The sequence below is a fragment of the Alligator sinensis genome, unplaced genomic scaffold (assembly GCF_000455745.1).
Source record: "Alligator sinensis unplaced genomic scaffold, ASM45574v1 scaffold154_1, whole genome shotgun sequence".
NCBI lineage: Eukaryota > Metazoa > Chordata > Crocodylia > Alligatoridae > Alligator > Alligator sinensis.
This window is the reverse complement of record NW_005842072.1, coordinates 945013-968328: the sequence shown is the minus strand read 5'-3', so window position 1 is coordinate 968328 and position 23316 is coordinate 945013. Positions and strand designations below refer to the sequence as shown.

Genomic DNA, 23316 nt, shown 5'->3' with positions numbered 1-23316 from the left:
CCGCTGAGCATTGCATTTGGTTAGATGGGAGTCAATGTTGTGCATACCATTCTTGCTATGATGGAAAAAATACTTTTACCCTGTGGAGCAAAAGAATAAGTTTTGTCATTCCTGTTTTTTTCAGAATGTAACTGTCTTGCAGTAACACAAACCATATACCTTTCTGGTGCAACGTGGCATGCAACACAACATTAGTATTACACAGCTCTGCAGGAGCAAGAAGTATAGTTCCAAATAAATGTTGGTAACTGGAAATAGCTGCTGTATTTTGTTTCTGCATTACTGTACTTGAGATAAGCCAGAATTCTTAAGTGCAGTGCTTTTGCATTCATAACTGATCTGCAAATATACTAACATATTTTTATTTTCTATACTATAGCAAATAAATTCAAGACTTATGATCAGTTTTCTCTATCTTACTCCCTGCAAGATTTTATGCCCTTTAGGAGTATGTTCCCTACAAAGTAAGTGTTCTTAGTGTGACTAGAAATCCTCCTAAAAGGACATTTATTGTGATGGATGCCAAACATATTTCATAGGGACAATGGAACATATTTTGCTCTCCTCTGTACTAATGAAATATGGAGCAATTCCAATTAGTACCATTTTCTACACAGCATAATTAGGCTTGAGGCCCCTTTGTAAAAGGCATATAGTAAAAGACAGCACCTTGATTCAGTAAAAACAGACCACACCTGAAAGGGGGACATTGAAACAATCAAAGAGAAAAGGTGAGGAAAGTTACAGGTAATAACATTAAGGAACACAAGGACATATAAATCAGCTGTGTGTACAATTTGCAGGCTTAATTGCTAGGGCTGTGCAAAGCGTCAGTCCCTGATTCGATTTGGCAAAGATTTGGCTTGATTCAGTGACCAAAACTCCGAATCCAAATCGAATCAGGAGACCCTTTAATCTCCCTGAATCGAATCGAAACCCTCGGAATTGATTCAGAGATTCGGCAATTCAGACATAAACACAGCTTTAAATGTTTTTTCTACATATCTCTAGGTACCAGGCAGCTCATGAATGCTGTGATGGTGGGGTGGATGTAGCATCCCACAGGAGCATGGTGGGGGTTCCCCAGCATGCTTAGCAGCAGACCTAGAAGTGGATCAGAAGCACTTCTGGTCCACTTCCGGGTCCACCAGGGAGCATGCCAGGGAGTCTTCCCCCTCCCCACGCTCCTCCAGCTTGATGACTGGTGCCTCCAGGGTCTGGGGGGGGGCACCCAGGATCCCCCCACAGCCGATCGCTGAGCCGGGGGGGACACAGGGAGGCCCCCAGCGCACTCAGTGGAGGACCCAGAAGTGGACCGGAAGTACTTCTGGTCTACTTCCAGTTCACTGCTGAGCACACAAGAGGCCCCCCGCACTCCCGTGGGATGCTCCATCCACCCCAGAATCACAGCGTTCACGAGCCGTGCCTAGTACCTTGAGGTATATAGAAAAAACATTTAAAGCTGTGTCTATGTCCGAATCGCTGATTCTCCAAATCAGCATCAAATCTTCAGATTTGGATTCGGGTGAATCAAACCAGGGACAGAGAGCTGAATCCATAAACTGAATTGCTGTCCCCGATTCGGGCCAAATCTGAATCTGAACTGAATATGGCCTGTTTTGCACACCCCTATTAAGTGCAAGCTTTAGGAGTTGTTGTTATTATTATTTAATATATAAGGAAACAAGAGTTTTTAATTAATCTCGAAACAGGCCACTGGTCTAGCCTTATCAGTATGGAGTTTACTATTTGGCTTCATAATAAATGTAGGTTTCAGGAGGTTAACTGAAAGGAAAGGTACTAGCTTTAGAAATTGATTCAGGAAATGGGCCCCACAAATACATGACAGAAACAGAAAAATATTTGGGGAAGAAAAAGACTCACCGGCTGGAAGTGCCACTGTTAAGAAAACAGGTTGGGTGGATGTCAACGCAGGGTTAGATTAAATATTGGATAAACAAAGGGCTAAATTGTGACTGATCTTTACAACTATACAAGTAGCCCTTCCATTGAAGACATTGAACTGTGCGTGAACTTATTTTTTACTAAGGGCCCAAAGTCTATCACTCACCAAACCTGTGCATTTTTCACGTTTCAATTAAAATGAAAACTTCAAAGCATAAACAGGTGAAGCTGATTTGTATTGCCCACTTCTAAATAATTTCAGACTGAAGGACATTGGATAGACCTGGGAAATGAATAAAATGTGTAATTAATTAAATCAAAAGTTAAGTGTTGTCTATTATTAGTCCAAATATTTGCTATGATTAAAAATGCTCAGGGAGTATTAAAGTGAAAAAGTGGCTAAAATAGACCTTCCATTTAAACAAATAAATGTTTACAATTACAAAGGAGATTGCAGATACTTCTATAATTGTCTCTCTACATTCTGGGAGTTCTTTACTGCTGATAAAAATGAATTTGTATAAAGCCTATGAATGTGTACAATTTAATTTACCACATGGGATTATACTTTTACATTGTTCTTTCCCAATCAGTGATGCAGAGCAATTTAATGAATATTAAAACAGATGAGTTCAGTTTTAAGTAATAGACAGATATGGTATGCTCTGTTCAGTTTAATGAACTGACAGTAATCATCAACAAAGAAGTTTTCAGAGGTTATAGAAGTAATAAGTTAAAAATTCAGATAAAGCTAACTTGGCAGTGTACCAAGATGCACAATGAAGGGAACTCGTTGATGGAGAAGACGGATCGTGTTGGTAAAATAAATAATAATGGACCACAGGGCAATCACAGTAGAAACCGATGTTAAAAGAAATAAAAGGCTAACATCAAAACTGATTTTAAAAGTTAGGGCAATTTATAAGGCAATTCTAATTTTCTTATATAAATGGCAAACAGAATGCCATTACATAGTAGTGAATATTTTCCATTCCTCATTAAAACTAGGTAAGCTACCATATAATGATTAGAGGACAAACTAAATTTAAAAAGTATAGTGAATAAACTGTAGTGATACTGCATATAAAACTGGTTTAGGAAAAGTCAAAGCAGATGCAAAATGATAAAGATTACATAGGAATGAGTACAAATTGTATAGTGATGTGGATAACATTCATCCCTCGGTATAGCACCATGATGATTTTCAGTGGAATACACTGTTTTCTGTTCAAATCCTTGTCAGTGCAGATTTCTTGTTTTTCCCCTATTGATTTGCTGAAGGTCTAACAGCATCTATAAAAAGTATTTTGGAGAAATGTGTTGTATTTGTAGTTTCTCAAAAAATACCATACCTGTATCCTAAAAGAAGTAACAAGTAGCTGCATGTAAGACATGACATAATAAAGGAGAAAGAAAATTGCACACTAACTTGGCAGCTGACATCCATTCCAGCCTCTAGAAGCACCTGTACAACAGCTTTGTGGCCATTACGTGCAGCCAGATGCAAAGGTGTATGTTTTCTAGTGTTGCAGCTCATCAAATTTGGATAGGCTTTGATGATCATCTTTACTACCCGTAGACGCCCGTAAAGTGCTGCCAGATCCAAAGGAGTTTCTAATTTGTTGTTTCTTATTGTTGGGTCTGCTAGCTCTTCCAGTAGAACAGCAACTACTTCTGAATGTCCATACTGAGCTGCACAATGCAACGGTGTTTCATTTTCATTGTTCTGTTAAAAAAGAAAATCTTAAGAAGTTCATGTATGTTAACTCTGCATCAGTATGTTAACTCTGCATCAACAAACTGCTTCTAAAAATCATTGTGACTACAAAGTTTGCAACATGATGCACTTTAAAGTCTTAAAATGAATTTACTAATGTTTTACTAATAAAAGGAGAATGTCGAACTCTGACTAACCTGTGATCTTCAGACAATTCAGCTGCCCTTTGCTCACCCCCTCACCCCCTTGTACCCTAACTTAATAGTCTGCACTGCTAGAATCAGTGCATTTATAGAAAAGCAAACTTTGGTATCATAATAAAGAAAGTACAGAGAAAAATTGTAAAAATGAAAAATGTTTTAACACTGCACTGCTTTGGTATATCACTACAAGCATCTGCTAAAGCAGAAGTAGGCAGGCAACCTTTTTTACCTGCTCGCCAGAACAACCCACCCTGGGTCAGAAGCAGACAAGCTATTAGGAACACAGGGAGAGCACCCACAGCACAGCTAAAGTCCCTCATCACCAAATCCCATTGAAGCCTCCCGGCCATGGACAAATGGCTATAGGCTGCCGACCCTTTTGCTAAAGACTAATTTGTCTACTTGCTAAAGACTAACAATTACTATTTGTGATAAGACCTGTAGAAAGCAAAATGACCATTTTACATTTCAAAAATACACTATCCAGTATATTGTCTCTTTTCAGTGTTGCAAATTACTGTTTGCATGTGTGTCTCAAGTCATAGGAAACCTTTGTGTGCTGTGGAATGTTTGTCATTTTACAGCCTATTTTCCTACATCATTACCACATTTACATATGAAAATCTGAAATTTGCACATAAAATGGCCAATTCTATTAATCTACCTCAGGGATGTCAAACTCACTTGAGAACCCAGGCCAGATCTGAACTAAGGTGCTCCTAGTGGGCCAGATCCAACCTGGGGCATGAGGGCTACTGCAATGGCTACCATGGTGGTGGCATGGGGTCAGGTGGGGACAGAAATTCAATGGCTACCATGGTGGTGGCATGGGGTCAGGGGGGGACAGAAATTAAGGGCACACTAGGGGCAGAGAGAGTGCAGGATCTGGCAGTGACAGGAGAGGGTAGTGGTGGTCCTGGGTATGGTGGCAGCTAGAGCAAGGACAGTGCAGGTTCCAGTGGAAGAAGTAGTGTCCAGCAGTGGTTGAAGTCCAGGGCTAAAGAGGGAGGGGGCAGAGGCAGAGACAGCAGGAGAGCAGAGTCTGCTGGCAGTGAGCCAAGCTCTCCACTGATGGCCATGTCCAACAGGGCCAAAGGGTTCAACTTCTGGTAGCCCCACAGCTGGAGAGAGAGGCTCTGAGGACCAAATCTGGTGCACAGCCCATGTTTGATACCCCTGATCCACCTTATTTGCAATGCTAGTAGTTTTATGAAAAAATAAATATCAAATAATATTCATATTTATATGACCACTTTAAAAAATGTGAGCTCAAAAAAAATCTTGTAAAATTTCAGAAGATCAATCTAAATTTATAAATTAGATATAGCTACTCACTATATCACTAATTATGAAGGATGGGCTGAAAATACCTCTATTTAAATGAAGAACGCATGCCTGAATTTTTACATAAGATATTAATAGAAAAGTAGATGAAAACACTGTTTTTATATAAGAAATTCTGTAAACCTGAACAAAACTTTATTTCTGCAACAAATATCATCATTTTTTGCCAAACCCTGGCCCAGATCCTAGTCTACCTAAGATACCTAAGTTTACACAGTCATTTGACCAAAAAATATTCATGCTATTTCAGAATCTGAACAACAAGTGGAACTGTGGTCATATTATTAGGAAAAAGTATAGAAGAGAGGAGCTTAACCTATGGCTCACAGGCCAGGTGTGGCCCATGAAGCCCATATTAATGTCTAATTACCTGGAGCTCTGCATAGTCAGATCTTATAAATGACAAGTCTTGTCACGGCTCATTATTTCCTATGCAGCCCTTGGACCATTTATAATTTTAAGGTTTGGGCTGCTTGTAAAAAAATGTGAACACAACTAGTATAAAAATATTGTACAGGCATGCAGGGAAAAAATCAGAAAGGCCAAGGCATGATTTAAGAGGCAACTGGCAAGGGATGTAAAAGGCAATATAAAGGGATTCTACAAATATGTTAAAAGTAAGAGGAAGACCAAAGAAACCATTGGCCCAAACTGAATGCAGAAGACAATCTAGTTATACATGATGCAGACTAGAGGTTGAAGTATTTAATTCTTTTATTACTTCATTCTTTATAAATATGGGCAGTTGCCAGTTGAACAGCTTAGAATAGTGGCAGAACAGGTTAGGGATTACTTAAAGAAGCTAGATGCTTTCAAATTAAGAGATGTGGATGGGATATGCCGTAGGGTAGTGAAGAAATTGACTGAGGTAATTTCAGGGCCACTGGTTATCTTCTTTGAGAACTTGTTGAAGTTGGATGAGGTCCGGAACCTCAAACAAAGGCAAATAAAGAACTGTCTTTAGAGAAGGAAGAGGATCCCAGGAATTACAGACCAGTCAGTGTAACCTCAGTACCCTGATACGACACAGACCTAACACCCTAACCTGGCGCAGGTAAAGCTTGGAATCCATAGCAGTCACTGTCCTGCTTCAACAAAATGTTGTCAAGAGGTCCTCGATAGATGGCCATGCTACCTGCTTCAGAGGAAGGCAAAATCCCCAACTGTTCATATCAATCTGACCATGAGGTAAAAGTTCTTCCTGACCCCAAATATGGTGATTAGTTTAACTCCGAGCAGAGGCGCAAGAACCTCTAGCCAGGAACCTCTGGCTTTGTTCCTAGCAGGAGAATTGGCACACCTCCGTTAAAATCCCCAACCTTAGCTGCAGCCAACAACCAATGCCTCTGGGGAGGCTTAAAAACATATAGCAGAAAAAAGGGAGGAGGCAGGAGCAATCAACAAAGCCTAGAAGCATGAGAAATACTCACAGGAGAAAATAGGTAAAGCTACACCTAGATCATCCCTGACCAATGACTGTCCAGCCTCTTCCTGAACACCTCCAATGATGGAGAGTCCACAACTTCCCTAGGCAGTCTGTTCTACTGCTTCACTATTCTCACGGTGAAGAAGTTTTTCTGGATATCCAATCTAAATTTACTTTGCTGCAACTTCAAGCCATTTGTCTGTGTCTTCCTCTACATGGCAGAAGACAAAAGGTGCTTTCCCTCTTCTTTATGGCAGCCCTTCAAGCATTTGAAGACTGAGATCATGTCCCTTCTTGAGTGCCTTTTCCGCAAGCTGAACATACCTAGCTCCTTCAGCCTCTCCTCATATGACTTGCCTTCCATCATCTTTGTTGCCTGCCTCTAGACCCTCTAACTTCTCCACATTCTTTTTAAATGTGGAGCCCAGAACCACACGCAGTACTCCAGATAAGGCCTAACCAGTGCTGAGTAGAGACGCACTATAACCTCCCATGACTTGCACCTAATGCTTCTATTGATGCAGCCCAAAATCACATTGGCCTTTTGTGTGGTTGCATCACACAGCAGACACATATTGAGTCTGTAGTCAACCAAGACTCCCAAGTCCTTTTCCATTGAGCTGCCGTCCAGCCAGGGTGTCCCCCAATTTATACTTGTATTTGTGATTATTTCTCCTGAGGTGTAGCACCTTGCAGCTTTCTGCATTGAACTTCAGGCTGTTAGCTCTAAACTTTCTAATCTGTTGAAATCCTTCTGAATTGCACTCACATCCTCCATGTTCATAATCTTTCCCAGTTTTGTATTGTCCATAAACTTGCTCAAGAAGCTTTCTATGCTAGCATCCAAATTATTAATAAACATGTTGAACAACACTGGGCCCAGAACAAGACCTCTGTGGGACTCACTAGAAACCTCCTGCCATTCTGACATAGATCTATTAATAACCCTTTGCTTATAGCTATTGAGCCAGTTATCTATCCACCCTGTAGTAGGTTTATCCAGGCTACAGTTCTCCATTTTGTTTATGAGACGGTCATGTGAGACCTTGTCAAAAGCCTTGCTGAAATTCAGATACACTATATCCACAGCATTCCCTTCATCCATCCAAATAGTTACTTTGTCAAGGAAGGAGATCAGGTTTGTTTGATACAATTTGCTGTTCATAAATCCATGCTACCTGCTTGTGATCAGCCTTTAGTCCTCCAGATGCTTGCAAATGGCTTTCCTTAAGATATGTTCCAGTAACTTTCCAGGTATTGAGATGAGGCTAAAGGTGAGTAGTTCCTCAGGTTCTCCTTGGCTTTTTTAAAGAGGGGCCTTCTGGTACCAAGCCTGTCTCCCATGACTTTATGAAGATGATTACCAAGGACTCCAAGATCTCCTCTGCCAATTTCTTCAGGACCCTGGGATGAAGCTCATCCTGCTAATTTGAATTAATTCAGACCCAACAAAAGCTCTCTGACTGTCTCTTTTATCTCCTCCTTCAGCTTTCCCCTTCCTTATCCAGATAATCCCTAGCTGTCTGGCAGATTAACTTTTTTGTAAAGACTGAGGCAAAGCTGCTGAGGAGCTCCACCTTCTTTGTATCTTTGGTTAGGAGTTCCCCCCGGCTTCTTAATAGAGGACCCGCAGCTTCTTGTCTTTTCCTGGCCAACGTGCTTGTAGAATGTCGTCTTGTTGTCTTTAACCTCCTCTGCCAGGTGTAGCTCATTCTTTATCTCTGACTTCCTGACTTTGTCCCTCCAGTTTCTTGCTATTTCCTTGGTGACCTGCCTATTCTTCTATTGTCTGTATGCTTTCCTTTGCATTTGTGGCATTTTAGAAGTTCCTTGAGCAGCCACACTGGTCTCTTGGCATTCTTCTTGTGTCTCCATTGTGTTGGGACAGTTTCTTGTTGATCTTCCAGTACTGTGCCCCATAGAAGTTTCCATCCCTCCTGGCACCTTTATCCTTCAATCTATCCTCCCATGTTATCAATAGGGTTGTGCGAAGAGGCCAGTATTCACTGCAGATTCAGATTCAGCTGATTCTGGGGACAGTGATTCGATTCGGTGATTTGAATCACTATCCTGAATCAAATCAGCTGAATCTGATTTGGAGAGGCCCCATCCCCTGACTACTCTCCCAGCACTGTCAATGGCTGCCCCACCCAGCCCCAGTGTCCCGGCTCTTAAAAAACAAAACAAAATAAAAAAATTCCCGCACTCACCAGGTGCTACCAGGTGGGGAGGGGAGATCCCCAACGGTCCCCACTGCCCCACACTTGGTGGGGGGCTCTACCATGAGCCTCCATCCTCCTCCATGGCTGCTCCACCTGGCTCCAGCATCCCGGGTCTTTAAAAAAAAAAATGCCCCACACTCACCAGATGCTGCGAAGCAGGGGAGCAATCCCCACTGCCCCCCAGTGCCCCATGCTGTGTGCAGGGCTATGCCATGAGCCCCCAGAAGCCCCAACAGCCACTGCAGCAGCCAGCGAGTGTGGGTCTTTTTTTATTTTATTTTTTTAAGAACCAGGAGTTGGGTCCAGGCAAGGTAGCTATAGACGGGGCTGGGAGACTGGGTGGGGGATATGGGCACGTGGCAGAGCCTCCCATACAGTGTGGAGCAGTGCGGGGGCAGCATGGATCCCCCCCCTCCCCCAGGGCCTGGCAGCAGCTGGTGAGTGCGGGTCTTTTTCTTTTTTTTTAAAGCATCACGATGCTGGAGCTGGGCAGGGCAGCCATTGATGGGGTGAGAGAGCGGGTGGGGTCAGAAGGTCACTCAGAGGGGCTGGGGGAGCAGGCAGGGGATGGGGCCGGGTAGGGGTCCCCTCATGGTTCCCTCCCCCATCCTCCAGCTCCCCCTCTACCCCCTACTTACTGACACAGAGCCCGGGTCCAGCTCCCTTCAGTGACAAGTGGGGACTGCCTGACTCGCCAAAGCTCTCCAAAACTTTTCCAAATCAATTCAGAGAGCTTCAAATCAATTCAGACCTTTTTATTGGTCTCTCAATTCAATTCAGATTCAGAGATTCAGCTGCCGAAACAGGTCAAATCTCTGAATCAAATCAGCACCCAAAGCTTCTCACAGCCCTAGTTACCATGCCTATTAGCTACTTGAATCAGATTAAATCTACCCTTTTGGAATCAAGCATCCTAATTTTGTTGACCTCATGCTTTCCCTGTCTCAGAATCTGTAATTCGAGTGTATTATGATTGCTTCCTCCCTAGTTACCCATCACCTTCACATCCTTCACCAGTTCTTTCCTGTTAGTCAGACAAGATCCAAGAGAGATGGTCCCCTAGTTGTATACAACACTTTCTGGAAGAGAAAGTTGTGCTCCACACAGGTTTCGAACTGGCTTGACATTTTATGTTTGTCTGCATTATTTTTCCAGCAGGTATTTGGAAAATTGAAGTTTTCCATCAGTACCATCCCATACATAGCTTTTGCCTGGGTCTGTCACCTGCTTAAAGAGTCTTCATCTACCTCCTCTTCCTGATTAGGTGGCCTATAATAAATCCCCACCATTACATCAGTGCATCATCTTTTACCTTTCATCTTCACCCAAAGGCATTCTGTGTTGCTTTCTTCCTGAACTGGAGAATAAGTGTGTATGTTTTTGACATACAAAGCAATACCACTGCTTTTTCTCCCAACCCAGTCCTTCTGAAACAGAGTATAACCTAGAGTGTTCACATTTCAGTCATAAGACCTGTCCTGCCAGGTCTCAGTGATACCAATCAGATTGCAGTTCTTTTCACAGGCTGCAGCTTCCAATTCATCTAGTTTATTTCCCATAAATTTTGCGTTTGTATATATGCATTGTATGTTTTTACATTTTGACCTCCTCACTTCCTTTTTGTGCCACTTGTTGCAGTTCTGTAGCTCCATTGCCTTTTCCTAGGTGGTTCAAGCGCCTACATTGAACACCTTCAAGATGAAACTGGATGCTTATCTTGCTGGGATCCTATGACCCCAGCTGACTTCCTGCCCTTTGGGCAGGGGGCTGGACTCGATGATCTTCCGAGGTCCCTTCCAGCCCAATGTCTATGAAATCTATGAAATGCCTGCATATGTCTCTTCCTCTGCCTCTTCCTTAGCAGGTCCACTACAGAGCGCCTGAAAGTGGTTGTTGACTTCAATCCATTCCTCTTCAGTTCTGGAGCCCCTCCTTCCTTGAGTAATCACATGCTGCCACTTCACCTCATTGCTCTTTGGCCCCTCTTGTAACTCTTGTCCAAGTAATCTTACTGGTCCTAGATGCAATGCAGCAGGGATACCCATGCTTCCATTCTGTGAATCTTTCCCTCCAGGATAGACACCAGCTTACACTTGGTGCAGATGAAGTGCTCCTGACTGTCTGGGAGGCACATGAACATGGCACATGACATGCAGGTCACAACAGCTGACCCAGACTTCATTTATGCCTCCTTTGCTCCCTGGAGCACAACTGGACTGTAAAGATAGAAAAAAAACCAGAGGTGGAGGGAGAAGGGGAAAAAAGACACACTACAAGAACCTGCACACCAAGTACCCCCACCAGGGTCCTTGCCCATGCTCTCAACCTCACACACATGCATGCACATACACTAAGTGTCCTGCTCCCTCCTGGGGCCAACTCCCTGAGCAAACTCTCTCTGTTTGCTGCTCTTTAATTCGTGCTCTTATGGTTCTCTAAGGGCTGCCTTTTTATAAGGCTTTCTATCCTAGCTCCACCCCTCAATTACCTAAACCAGCCCCACCCAGAGCAATATGTGCTATTCAGTGAGAAAGAGAGAAAGAAAGAGAGAAAGATAGACTATAGGGTGAGGGTGAGGAGAACTCCAAATGCACACCAGCCATCTCAAGCAGCAGTCTGCCACTCCAAGTTACTTGATGACTCAAGATAAGCTCAGCCTACTCACAAAAGTTAGAATACAAAATACTGATGACAATTGCATAGTGCAAGAGGATGTGAGTTTTGTGGCTGGTCCTTCTGAAAAGAAAGAATGAGGCACCACTTCTAGCTTATCTTACTATATTCATGATGATTTTAAGCAGGCTCCTGGTTGTCTGGTATATAACTGTGTGAAATGTCTATCGGCCCCTCTTGTAACTCTTGTCCAAGTAATCTTACTGGTCCTAGATGCAATGCAGCAGGGATACCCATGCTTCCATTCTGTGAATCTTTCCCTCCAGGATAGACACCAGCTTACACTTGGTGCAGATGAAGTGCTCCTGACTGTCTGGGAGGCACATGAACATGGCACATGACATGCAGGTCACAACAGCTGACCCAGACTTCATTTATGCCTCCTTTGCTCCCTGGAGCACAACTGGACTTAAAGATAGAAAAAAAAACCAGAGGTGGAGGGAGAAGGGGAAAAAAGACACACTACAAGAACCTGCACACCAAGTACCCCCACCAGGGTCCTTGCCCATGCTCTCAACCTCACACACATGCATGCACATACACTAAGTGTCCTGCTCCCTCCTGGGGCCAACTCCCTGAGCAAACTCTCTCTGTTTGCTGCTCTTTAATTCGTGCTCTTATGGTTCTCTAAGGGCTGCCTTTTTATAAGGCTTTCTATCCTAGCTCCACCCCTCAATTACCTAAACCAGCCCCACCCAGAGCAATATGTGCTATTCAGTGAGAAAGAGAGAAAGAAAGAGAGAAAGATAGACTATAGGGTGAGGGTGAGGAGAACTCCAAATGCACACCAGCCATCTCAAGCAGCAGTCTGCCACTCCAAGTTACTTGATGACTCAAGATAAGCTCAGCCTACTCACAAAAGTTAGAATACAAAATACTGATGACAATTGCATAGTGCAAGAGGATGTGAGTTTTGTGGCTGGTCCTTCTGAAAAGAAAGAATGAGGCACCACTTCTAGCTTATCTTACTATATTCATGATGATTTTAAGCAGGCTCCTGGTTGTCTGGTATATAACTGTGTGAAATGTCTATCCTTGATTAATTAGTATGGTAAATATTTCTTTTGCAGTTAGCTCGTGTTTATGTGCAAAAAGAGTCATTCTCTATATGTGATAGATATCTCCTCCAGATTTACTCTTATTTTGCCTTAGTAATTCCCTTGATTCTCCAAGGACGACTCCTCAAAACCTTGTGTTTTTCCAGGTTGTTAATCAATTTCCTGACATGTTCCAAATGTAGTAAAAATGGATAACCTCTTGTCACTGAGGAACATAATTCATTCAAATTGGGACTTTCTGATAACCCATAATGAGCAGTTTTTATTAACAGGATTTTCCTGCCAATTGCTGCTTAGGACTCTCTCTTGATTTCCACAACTACAAGAATGCTTTGAAGATGCTGAGCTAAAGGGCATAAAGAGAGCAATGAATCAGCTAACAGGACACACTTCAAGAGTGAAAAATCTCTGACATGAACTGCCACTGTGCCCAGTTGATCTTCTAGGTGAAAGGATCCACACCTTGAGAAGGTGACAAGAACCAGACCACCTCTTTTGCCTGTACTGGTGAAAAATTATCACTTTACAGATAAATACTGGACTTTGCTTTGCTTTAGGCTCATTTAACCATGAATACTTGTAGTAAATAAAGCCTTCCTGTCATTCATTGAATGAGTTTTCATTAGGGCTGTGTGAGGCTTCGGACAGAGTTCCAGATCCGGAGAAGCTTTGGACACTTTGGTGTCCAAAGCAGCATGTCTGGATTGAAGCGCTGGCTTTGTTAGACTTTCCGAAGCAGTTTGGAGCTTCCGAAGCACTTCGGAGCTGCTTCGGAGATCCAGCCATAGGGTATAATGGGGAAACAATTAAATATCTATAACTTTGTTGGGTTTTGTCTGATTTGGATGAAATTTGCAGGGATTGTAGTCTCTGCTGAGAGCATGAAGCCTGCCAAGTTTCCAGAAGATCGGTACAGGAATTTGCACCCCAAATTCTTGAAAGCAAAACTCATGTCACATGTATGCATTACAACACAGGTGGGTGAAAACTGCAGGGTTGGTGGCTCCTGGTAAGGCCACCCATGTCCCAGTCACTAATTAAATCCTACTGCATCATGCACAAGTCCCTGAAAAAACATTAATTTTGCAGTATACCACCATCACAGACTTAGCACTAGGCCACAAAAAACAGGCAGGAGGAGGCAGAAAATCTGCCCACCTTTTTATTCATGCTTTTTCAGGAATGTAAGCAAGATGGAATAGGATCACACTTAGACATCTATGAACCACTTAATGCCTAACCACTGGAAGAGGATCTTTTGGAGGGCTAAAAGCTACCTGCATGCCACCTACATGTCTTAGTAGAAGAAAAGTATCTAGTGTTACCCATTTGCAAAAAATAAACTATTTTGAGATTAAAGCTAAATCACACAGATTTTGAATTTAAAAAAGAAAATCATGTCTCTCACTAAAGAAAATTCCAGTTGGAAAAGCCTATTATTAATTAAACTATTATTTAAACTATTTATATGTATATGCATAAGTCTGTATATGCATTTGTATATGCATATGCATATGTATATGTGCATGTGTATGTCCAGACTGAATAGGCATTTGTATATATTATGTTATAATTCTCAAAAGCATGGGTGGATTTAGGCTTTTGAAAAGCAGTGGACAGGGGGCAGATGCTGTGGTTCACCCTCACATATAACATAGCATACATTTTTCTCCAGTTAAAAATAAACTAGAAGATTTACTAATATGCTAAGGTCCAGCATTATATTATTCAGTTTAAAATCAAAGCAAAAATAAATGCAACTTTGTTGGAATGTACACTAATTTTCTAGATTACTTTTAAAACACAATAAACTAGGCAAAAATAGTCAAAGATATTGTTGTATTATTCCTGTAGTCATGGCAGTTAAATATACATCTTTTTTAAGACTCATAAAACAAATTCTGGCCTTCCTGAGTATCTTGACAGAATATTCAACAATTTGCTGTCAGTCACTGCCACATCTGAGTTAATGTCCATATGAGTTCATATTACCACCCCTAAATTTATTCTTTTGCCTAGAACCATACATAGTATGAAGGGCTCTGAAATATAAAAGAGAGAGGATCTCTTGATTAACTGAACATTAGGACTATTACAAAGGAGAGGGTTATTAACACATGTAGAGTGAAGAGGGATTAGTAGGAATCACGTAGATTGTGGTGAGCCATGAAGTCAATTGACTCCATCAGCACTGCCTGAATAGAAAAGCCACTGCCTCCGCTAGGCATTTAGTTTAAACTTTGGGTATATCAGGAATGAAAGGGGGGAGCAACTATGTCACCGAAGCCCACCCCTCCTCACCCCCCAGGATCCACCCCTGCTCAAAAGGCATTATCTAAACCTGAATCATATACTTCGCTCCCCTTCCCAAAATACAAATGGGTGGAGTCATTCATGGGTAAGAGAGAGATTACGATTTTTAACTTTGAAAAGAGAGTTCTAATCCATTTGGGCAACCTCTAGAAAGTTAGTCTATCTAATTTGACAAACTACCAATCTTTACCTGAAATAGCTTACCCTAGAAGCAAATATATGGGTTTTCACAGAGGTGAGGATGGTTCTCCTAAGAAAAGAAGACGTAGGGTCTAGCAGAATAGTTCAGATATGGGAATCTAAGGGGAGATAAACTTCAAGAAAATTTCAGCTGAAGTCTATACTGTAGTAATATCCATATATGTGTTTTAGAAAGTCCAGTGACTAAGACAGTTTAGACTGAGTGGCTGTGTCCAGACAAGCACGGCTGTGAGGTATGTGGCAGTACAGACATGTCTGTGGCACCACATACCACACATACAGCTGTTCTCTGTGCTGCAAGTGAGCAGCCGGAGTGGGGGGTGGGGCCTGACCCCTGGATATTGAGGGTAAAAAAAAAAACCATGCCAAAAAAAATATTGGAGTGGCACATGCTGGGACAACTCACACTGCTCAGCACCGGAGCCTGGCCAGCTGGAGACGCACTCCCACTGCAGCCAGGCTCCAAGCAGCAGGATTGCCGCTGCTGCAGCCCCAAGAAGCCCCCAGGACCCCAGATAAGACTGCTGTGGCCAGCACATTGCTGGCCTCAGCCTCCCCTACTCCACCCAGGGTTACAGCCAGTGAGGTCAGGGTTACAGCCAGTGAGGTCCGGGGTTGAAAATATGGTGGAAGGCATTCACATCACTATAGATTAAAGTATCTCATCAGAAACAACAGAGAAATTGGCAGACTGAGATTAGGTGATGAATAGCCTGCGTTCTTGGTAACCATAAGACAACACAGACAGCTAGTGCATGAATGGCCTGGTATTTCTTTAAAATATTCAGATACTGGCTAACTGTGGCTTAAGTTGCAGACAGAAACTGAGTAAGACTGAGTGAATTTAATCAATTTTCATCTAGACAGTGTCAACATAATGAACTATGACTGAAGTCCTACTATAACTACTGAGTTAATCCTATGGTGGAGAAAGAAGAACAAGGACAAGAAAATCTAAAAATGATGAAAGAAAAATAAAGAAGTTAGGGAGTACAACACACAGAAAAGAAACACAAACTTAAAAGGAAGGGGGAAGAGGGAAAAAGAATTAACTTGCCTATCCAAAATAAATCTTAAGTCAAGCAGTCATTCCTTAGATCCACATTACCTACTTTAGAAACCCGGCAGGTACCCTGTGACATCTTTTTGTAATCATATTTTGGATTATTTGTTAGAATCATCTTCTTAATGTGCAGCTACTATATAGCAGCATGTTCACACACACTTTCGATTAGACATGGAACAATATATAACTGCTAAAGAATAACATGACCACAGACACTAGATTAGGTCTGCTGTTCTACTTATTAGAGGGCATTTAAATATGATAAAAAGACAGACTTACAAATGGAACATATGATATAGATATTGTTTATAGCTTGCCAGTGGGATAGCTGGAAGGTTCAGAGAAGATGTAGGAAATTAATGCTTTTCATTAATATTATATAGGTCCTTACAAAACTTACCCACTAATAAATAGTGTGGAGAAATTTACGAGTTTCACTGAACAATTCTACAGCTCCCTATCTGTGCCAAGAAGATTAGAAAGTTCTTAAAGTGCATGCAAGTGAGAGATGTACTGGCAATGATGACTATCAGTTGGCACTTTTTACAGGGCTTTCCAAGAATATTTTAATGTTTTATTAGCTAAATAGTTTGACAAGGATCTTGGAAAGGCAAACTTCCCTATTCATTTGAACCATTTCTTAATTATAATAACCCCAATGTCAGGAGGGCAAGAGCTTTTTATGGCAAGAAATAATTCTTCCTCCTCTGTTACTGAACAGAAGTATTGACTGTAAGAAAGGACTGGGCAATGTAATAGTTCAAAAGAAATGTTTTCTCATATAGAGAAATTAATATACAATGAGAAATTGTCAATCAAAGGATGAAATTAACTCTGAAAGAATGAACACTGATTAAGCAGTTGGACAAGAATTTAGAGAAAACAGAAGCATGAAAAATTCACACACTAAATAGTGGGTAATCCTAGTTGAAACACACTTACCCCCATCCATTATAGCAAGTTGGCAGTGTGTATTTAAAACACTTATCCTGTTATGAAGTTTTAATCCACTGGCAAAGTTAATCAGGTCGTCCTGACTTACTAAGACTGCCTCTACATGTTACAGGTATTGCACAATTAACTGATTACCTTAAAACCAGCTACATGTGCAAAATAGCTATCACATGATAAAAAGCTGCAACCAGCTATAAAGTTGGACCTTGAAAATGTGTACTAACTTTACAGTTGGTTGATAACCAGCTTTAATTTGCACATGTAGCAGGGTCTCCCTGTGGCTGGGAGCCCCATTAGCTGACGGGACTCCCATCTGAAGGGGTGCATCCTGCCCAGCAAGAAACCCCTGAGCCTTGGGGAACATGCCTGCCAACGCAGGCTCCCCCTTCACTGACAAGAAGGCACGGTTGGATCTACTGTGATTCCACAATGGTGCCTCCTGCCATGAACATGTAGCATGGCAACACGCGTGATTGTCTGGATCATGCATTTGATCCAATCACACCTTTACCTGCACGTGTAAAGCGGGCTTAGGATAAACAGTTTGTTACAGGATCTGGTTATAATGAGAATCAAAAAAGTGTCTTTCTAGAGAGAGAAGAGTAAGGGCGTGGGTTGAGCAATCTGTTGCAGGAACCTGGCAAACAACCAAGACTAAGGAGAACTCTTTGAGTGGAACTTTGTTATTTTATTATAAATTTATTTGACAATAAAGATATGCCTTCAGAAAGGCTTGAACTTTTTACTCTTAGTATGTAGGCTTTTAGAATGTGTTTGCAAAGAAATTGCTTACTAGGGCTGTGTGAAGCTTTGGGTGCTGATTTGATTTGAAGGAGATTTGGCCCTATTCGGTGGCCAAATCTCCAAAACCAAATTGCATCAGGGGACCAATAAAAAGGTCTGAATTGATTTGGAGCTCTCTGAATCTTTGGAAAAGATTTGATGAACTTCAATGATTTGGGCAGTCCCTACCCGCTGCAGCAGGGAGCTCGAGCCAGACTTGGAGCTAGTAAGTAGGGGGCGCGGGGGATGCAGCAGGGGGGAGGGGACCATGGGCAGACCCCTGCCAGCGCCCAGCCCTTGCCCATTTCCCCAGCTCCCCCGACCCCTGCCCACTCCCCCCGCATGGCTGCAGTGCCCAGCCCCAGTATTTTTTTTTAAAGCCCCTACTGACTGGGTGCTGCCAGGTGGAGGGGCAATCCCCGCTGCCCCCAACTGCCCCATGCTGCACAGGGGACCCTGCCACGAGCCCCCTGACCTCCTCCCACTCCCCAGCAGCAGCCAAATCTCCGAATCAGATTCGGCCAAATTTAGTCGGGACAGTGATTTGAATCACCGAATCGAATCACTGTCTCCTGAATCAGCCAAATCCAAAGCGAATACTAGCTGCTTCACACAGGCCTATTGCTCACCTGTCTTTTTCTCTAGTTTCAGGAAAAGACCTATCATCTATTGATGAACAGTGAGAAGGACCTTAAAAATAGAATTTCTCTCTACCACCAATAATCCCTATCACCCAAATCTAAACGGAAATTAGAATCCACCTCATTCCAAATAGGTATGTATGTGTGTAGGTATGTATGTGTATTCTTTAAAAAACCCAAAGCATTTTATGATTAATGAAAGACCCCATCTTCTTCCCACTCTTTTAATTACCATTATTTACACATGAAAAAACCGTGCTCCAACCTAAGATTGTGAAAATGGAGTCTTCAGATGGCTGTCTTATATGAGCTATATAAAATCAATTCCACATTTTCCCTTAGGTTTGCTTCTTTGAGATTTTTTATGGGCTTTCATTCCTGTTTGAACTTTCCTCTGAAACACAAATACAAAGTGGGCACCTCTATCCCCGGGTGGGATAGGCTTCATCTCTTCCCCAAAGGTAAGCGTGTGTTCTCTTTCAGGTTGGCTGATCTCCTCCGGTGGGCTTTAAACTAGGTTCGTTGGGGAAGGGGAAGACAAGGACAGAGGGATCCATGGAACACTGAACCATGAGATACCCAAGATCAGCCCAGGTAAGTATCAAAGAATCTATTACACAGCAGTATAAGGGGGGTCCAGGGGCAGCCACCAGGGGAATTAAGTGTATATATACAAATGCCAAGAGCATGGGAAACAAGCAGGAGGATCTAGAACTCTTGCTTGCGAGCAATAACTTTGACCTAGTGGAACTAACTGAAACCTGGTGGGACTATACTCATGACTGGGTGGTAGGAATAGAAGGCTATAGGTTGTATAGGAGAGACAGAGGAGGGAAAAAAGGAGGGGATGTTGCTCTCTATGTCAAAGAACAGTATACATCTTCCCTAATCAAACTGGGATCAGAGGATGGACAAGCAGAGACTCTGTGGGTTAGGATCCAAGGGGGTCAGGGAGAAAGGGACCTGGTGGTAGGGGTCTATTACAGGCCTCCGCACCAGGAAGACAAGCTAGACTGTGAATTTTCCAGGCAGCTCTAAGAGGCTGTGTGCTTTAGAGGCTCTGTGGGTTAGGATCCAAGGGGGTCAGGGAGAAAGGGACCTGGTGGTAGGGGTCTATTACAGGCCTCCGCACCAGGAAGACAAGCTAGACTGTGAATTTTCCAGGCAGCTCTAAGAGGCTGTGTGCTTTAGAGGTATGGTAGTCATGGGGGACTTTAACTACCCAGACATGCTGGAAGGAACAGTCAGCTAGATCTAACCACTCACGCAGGTTCTTAACCTGTATTCAGGACCTCCACCTAGCACAGGAGGTAAGAAGTCCCACCAGGGGTAACATCTTGCTCGACTTGGTGTTGGCCACAGGGGATGATGTGGTGGGGGACCTGCAGATTCAAGGCAACTTAGGGGATAGCAGTCACCAAATGATAAAATTCACTATGCAAAGAAGAGAGGCCAATAGACCTAGCAGGACACAGTTGCTAAACTTTAAAAAGGCTGTAATAGGCTCAGGGGATTGGTTAGCAGGGTACTAGGAAGCAAGAGCCTACATGCTTTGGGGGTCCAGGATGGATGGTCTTCCTCAAGGAAACCATTCTTTGGGCTCAGAGTGAGATAATCCCATGGCAGAGGAAAGGGAGCAAAGGGGCCAGGAAGCAACTTTGGCTAACCAGGGTCATCCAGGATACCTTAAGGGCAAAAAAAGAAGCATACAGGAAGTGGAAGCAGGGGGTAGCTAGCAAGGAGGAGTACACTTCTTTGGCCCACACCTACAGGGAGTCAGTCAGGAAGGCCAAGGCAGCTCTAAAACTCAGGCTAACAGCAGGGATTAAGGACAATAAAAAGTCCTTATTTAGGTACATTGGGAGAAAAAGAGGGTGCAGAGTAGAATAGGACCCCTACAGGATGGGCAGGGGAGCTTAGTGATGGATAGGAGGGACAAGGCAGAGCTCTTAAATGAGTTTTTTGCCTCTGTCTTCTTATATAAGAATCTAGACGAGCCCTCAATATGCATCATGGATACCAACAACGGGAACATCAGCCGACCAACAGTCAGTGCCAACATGGTAAAAAGACACTTGGAGGGACTGGACGTGTTCAAATCACCAGGACTGGAGGGACTCCACCCATGGGTAATGAAGGAATTAGCAAGTGTTATAGCTGAACCACTGGCAGCACATATAGGATATACATGCACTCATGGTGCTCTGGTCAGGTCCCAGACGATTGGAAGAGGGCCAATGTCGTCCCAATCTTTAAGAAGGGGAGGAAGGAGGACCCAGCGAACTATAGACCAGTCAGCCCTACCTCTATCCCTGGGAAGATCCTAGAAAAAATTATCAAGGAACACATCTGTGCGAGCCTGTTGGCTAATGTGATGCGGAGGAGTAACCAACATGGGTTTATAGCAGGCACGTCCTACCTGACTAACCTAGTTTCTTTTTACGACAAGGCCACCAAATGTTTAGATGCAGGAGTCAAGCTGGATGTTATCTATCTGGACTTTAAGGCGGCCTTTGAAATGGTATCCCATACCATCCTTATAAATAAACTGAGGAGATTTGCCTTGGATGATTATATGGTAGAATGGGTAGCAAACTCGCTCAAGGGTTGCACTCAGAGAGTGGTGGTGGATGGGTCAGTGTCAACCTGGAAAGATGTGCAGAGGAGTCCCTCAGGGCTCAGTTCTGGGGTCCGGTGCTGTTCAACATCTTCACCAGTGATCTGGATGAAGGGGTAGGAAGCACCCTGTCCAAATTCATGGATGACACAAAACTATGGGGTGAAGCTAACACCCTGGAGAGGAGGAACCAGATCCAGGCTGACCTAGACAGGAGCATCCTGCCAGCTGGAGCTGCACTGGCAACAGCCCTGCCAGCAGCTGCATGCTGGCCGAAGCCAGGTCCAAGGTTAGAGGGAGCGTGGTGCAAGATTCCCCACTGGGAGTAGGTGGGGCTCAGCCCCATGTGGAGCACCGTGGGGACAGCTGCGGGCCAGATCCAGCCAGTTGATGGGCCAGATCTGGTCCATGAGCCATATTTTGTCCACCCCTGTTTTAAACAGTATCTTTACCCTGAAAATATTGCAACTTATGCACTAAAATATAACTCTATTTGTTCAGTTAAATGAATGACATAGGTAGTCAATAACATCTCTTAAAATATACATAAGAGAAATTGAAATAATTTTAAAAGTTACTAGGCTAAATTCGGTTCTCAGTTATAAAATATAAGAGAACAAAAATATTAGAGGATATTCATGGACACTTATTCTTAAGATTTTGGGTACATAGAGATATTCGGGGAGGTTAGGGGGAAAATAGCACCCTGATCTAATTTAGATCGCCCATGTGCAGACCTTACACCTTAGATCCCTAGTTGGGTTGATCTAATTTCAAACAGTACAGAAATCAGGGAGGTTACATCAGCCTAAAAATGGCTGACCCAATCTAAGTTAACCGTACCTCAGAGGTAGTCTAATTTAGATCAGGTGCAGTAAGATTAATCTGCTTGAGGTTCTGTACAGTTTAGTAGAGCTGTGCAAAACAGCACCGTTTTGTTTCAACTTCCATTTCACCTTTTGAAGGGACAGTGTTTTGTTTCGCTGTTTCAAAGCACTGTTCCGTTGCATTTCGTCAAAACTGTTTTGCTGTTTTGACACATTTCCATGTTTTCCTCATAGACTATAATGGGGAATCACAAAATTGCCTATAACTTTGTCCCTTCTTGCCTGATTTGGATGAAACTTGCAGGGATGGTAGCCCCTTCTGAGGGCATGAGGTCTGCCAAGCTTCAAGGAGATAGGTGCTGGGGTTTCTGGAAAACTGCACCTCAAAACTGTTCAAAGCAAAACTAATATCACTTGCCAGCAGCGGCAGCATGCTGTCATCCTGCATGCAGATCCAGGGGCCTGCAATCCCCGGGAGGAGTCTAGGACAGCCCTGCAGCTCTCCCAGGGGGCATGGGCCTCTGGATCTGCATGTGAGATGACAGCAGGTTGCTGCTGCCGGCTGGGGCCAGCGCCAGCACTGGGTTCTTCCTGGAGCTCAGCATGGGCTGCGCCAAGCAGACTGGGGTGCTGGCGCTGGCCCCAGCCAGCAGAGGCAGCCTGCTGTCATCCACATGCTCCACAGCTGGTGTGCAGATCTTTTTTTAAAAAGCCCCACACTCACCAGCTCTGGCAGCGGCAATTGGGGCCTCTGTGTGCTCATGGCAGAGCCCACCCACACAGTGTGGGGCAGTGGGGATTCCCCCCCTACTCTGCCTGGCACCCACGTGGCAGCTGCCCCATGGCATGGGTGCAGTGTGGCTTGGCAGGGTGCCACATGCTGTGTCAGAGCTGGAGCGGCTCCAGCACTCAGCCAGAGCTCCCAGTTTGATCCCCAGCTCTCTGATCATTCCCCCAGCTCTTCCTGGGGTGTGCAGCCCCTGGACCTGCACATAGAGTTTCAGCAGGTTGCTTCTACTGGCTAGGGAAATAGCCCAGAACCACTGCCATCCCCAGCTGATGAGCAGCAAAAGGAGCAACCTGCTGTCATTCCACATCATCTGGGGGTCCGTGATCCCTGGGAAGAGCTGGGGAAAGATGGGGACCTGGGGAATCGAACTGGGAACTAGGGGATTGGTCAGGGACCTGAGCATTCCCCCAGCTCCTGACGTGATTCCCCAGCTTCTGGTTTGATTCCCCAGCTCCCAGGTCAATTCCTCAGATTTCTCATCATTCCCCCAGTTCTTCCTGGGGGTACAGCTCCCGGATCTGTGTGCCGGGTTTCAGCAGGCTGCCACTGCAGGCTGGGGCCAGCAGCTGTGCTGAG

At 43.7% G+C, this 23316-nt stretch overlaps 1 protein-coding gene across 1 annotated transcript in view; it reads right to left on the bottom strand.

Moving 5' to 3' along the window:
* Positions 1-23316, bottom strand: part of LOC102373566 (ankyrin repeat and sterile alpha motif domain-containing protein 1B) — a 628604-nt gene that overhangs the window by 479738 nt on the left and 125550 nt on the right. Inside the window, exon 4 of the mRNA XM_025204190.1 lies at positions 3335-3631. Coding sequence (XP_025059975.1) covers positions 3335-3631 — 297 coding nt within the window. The remainder of the gene's footprint in view (positions 1-3334; positions 3632-23316) is intronic.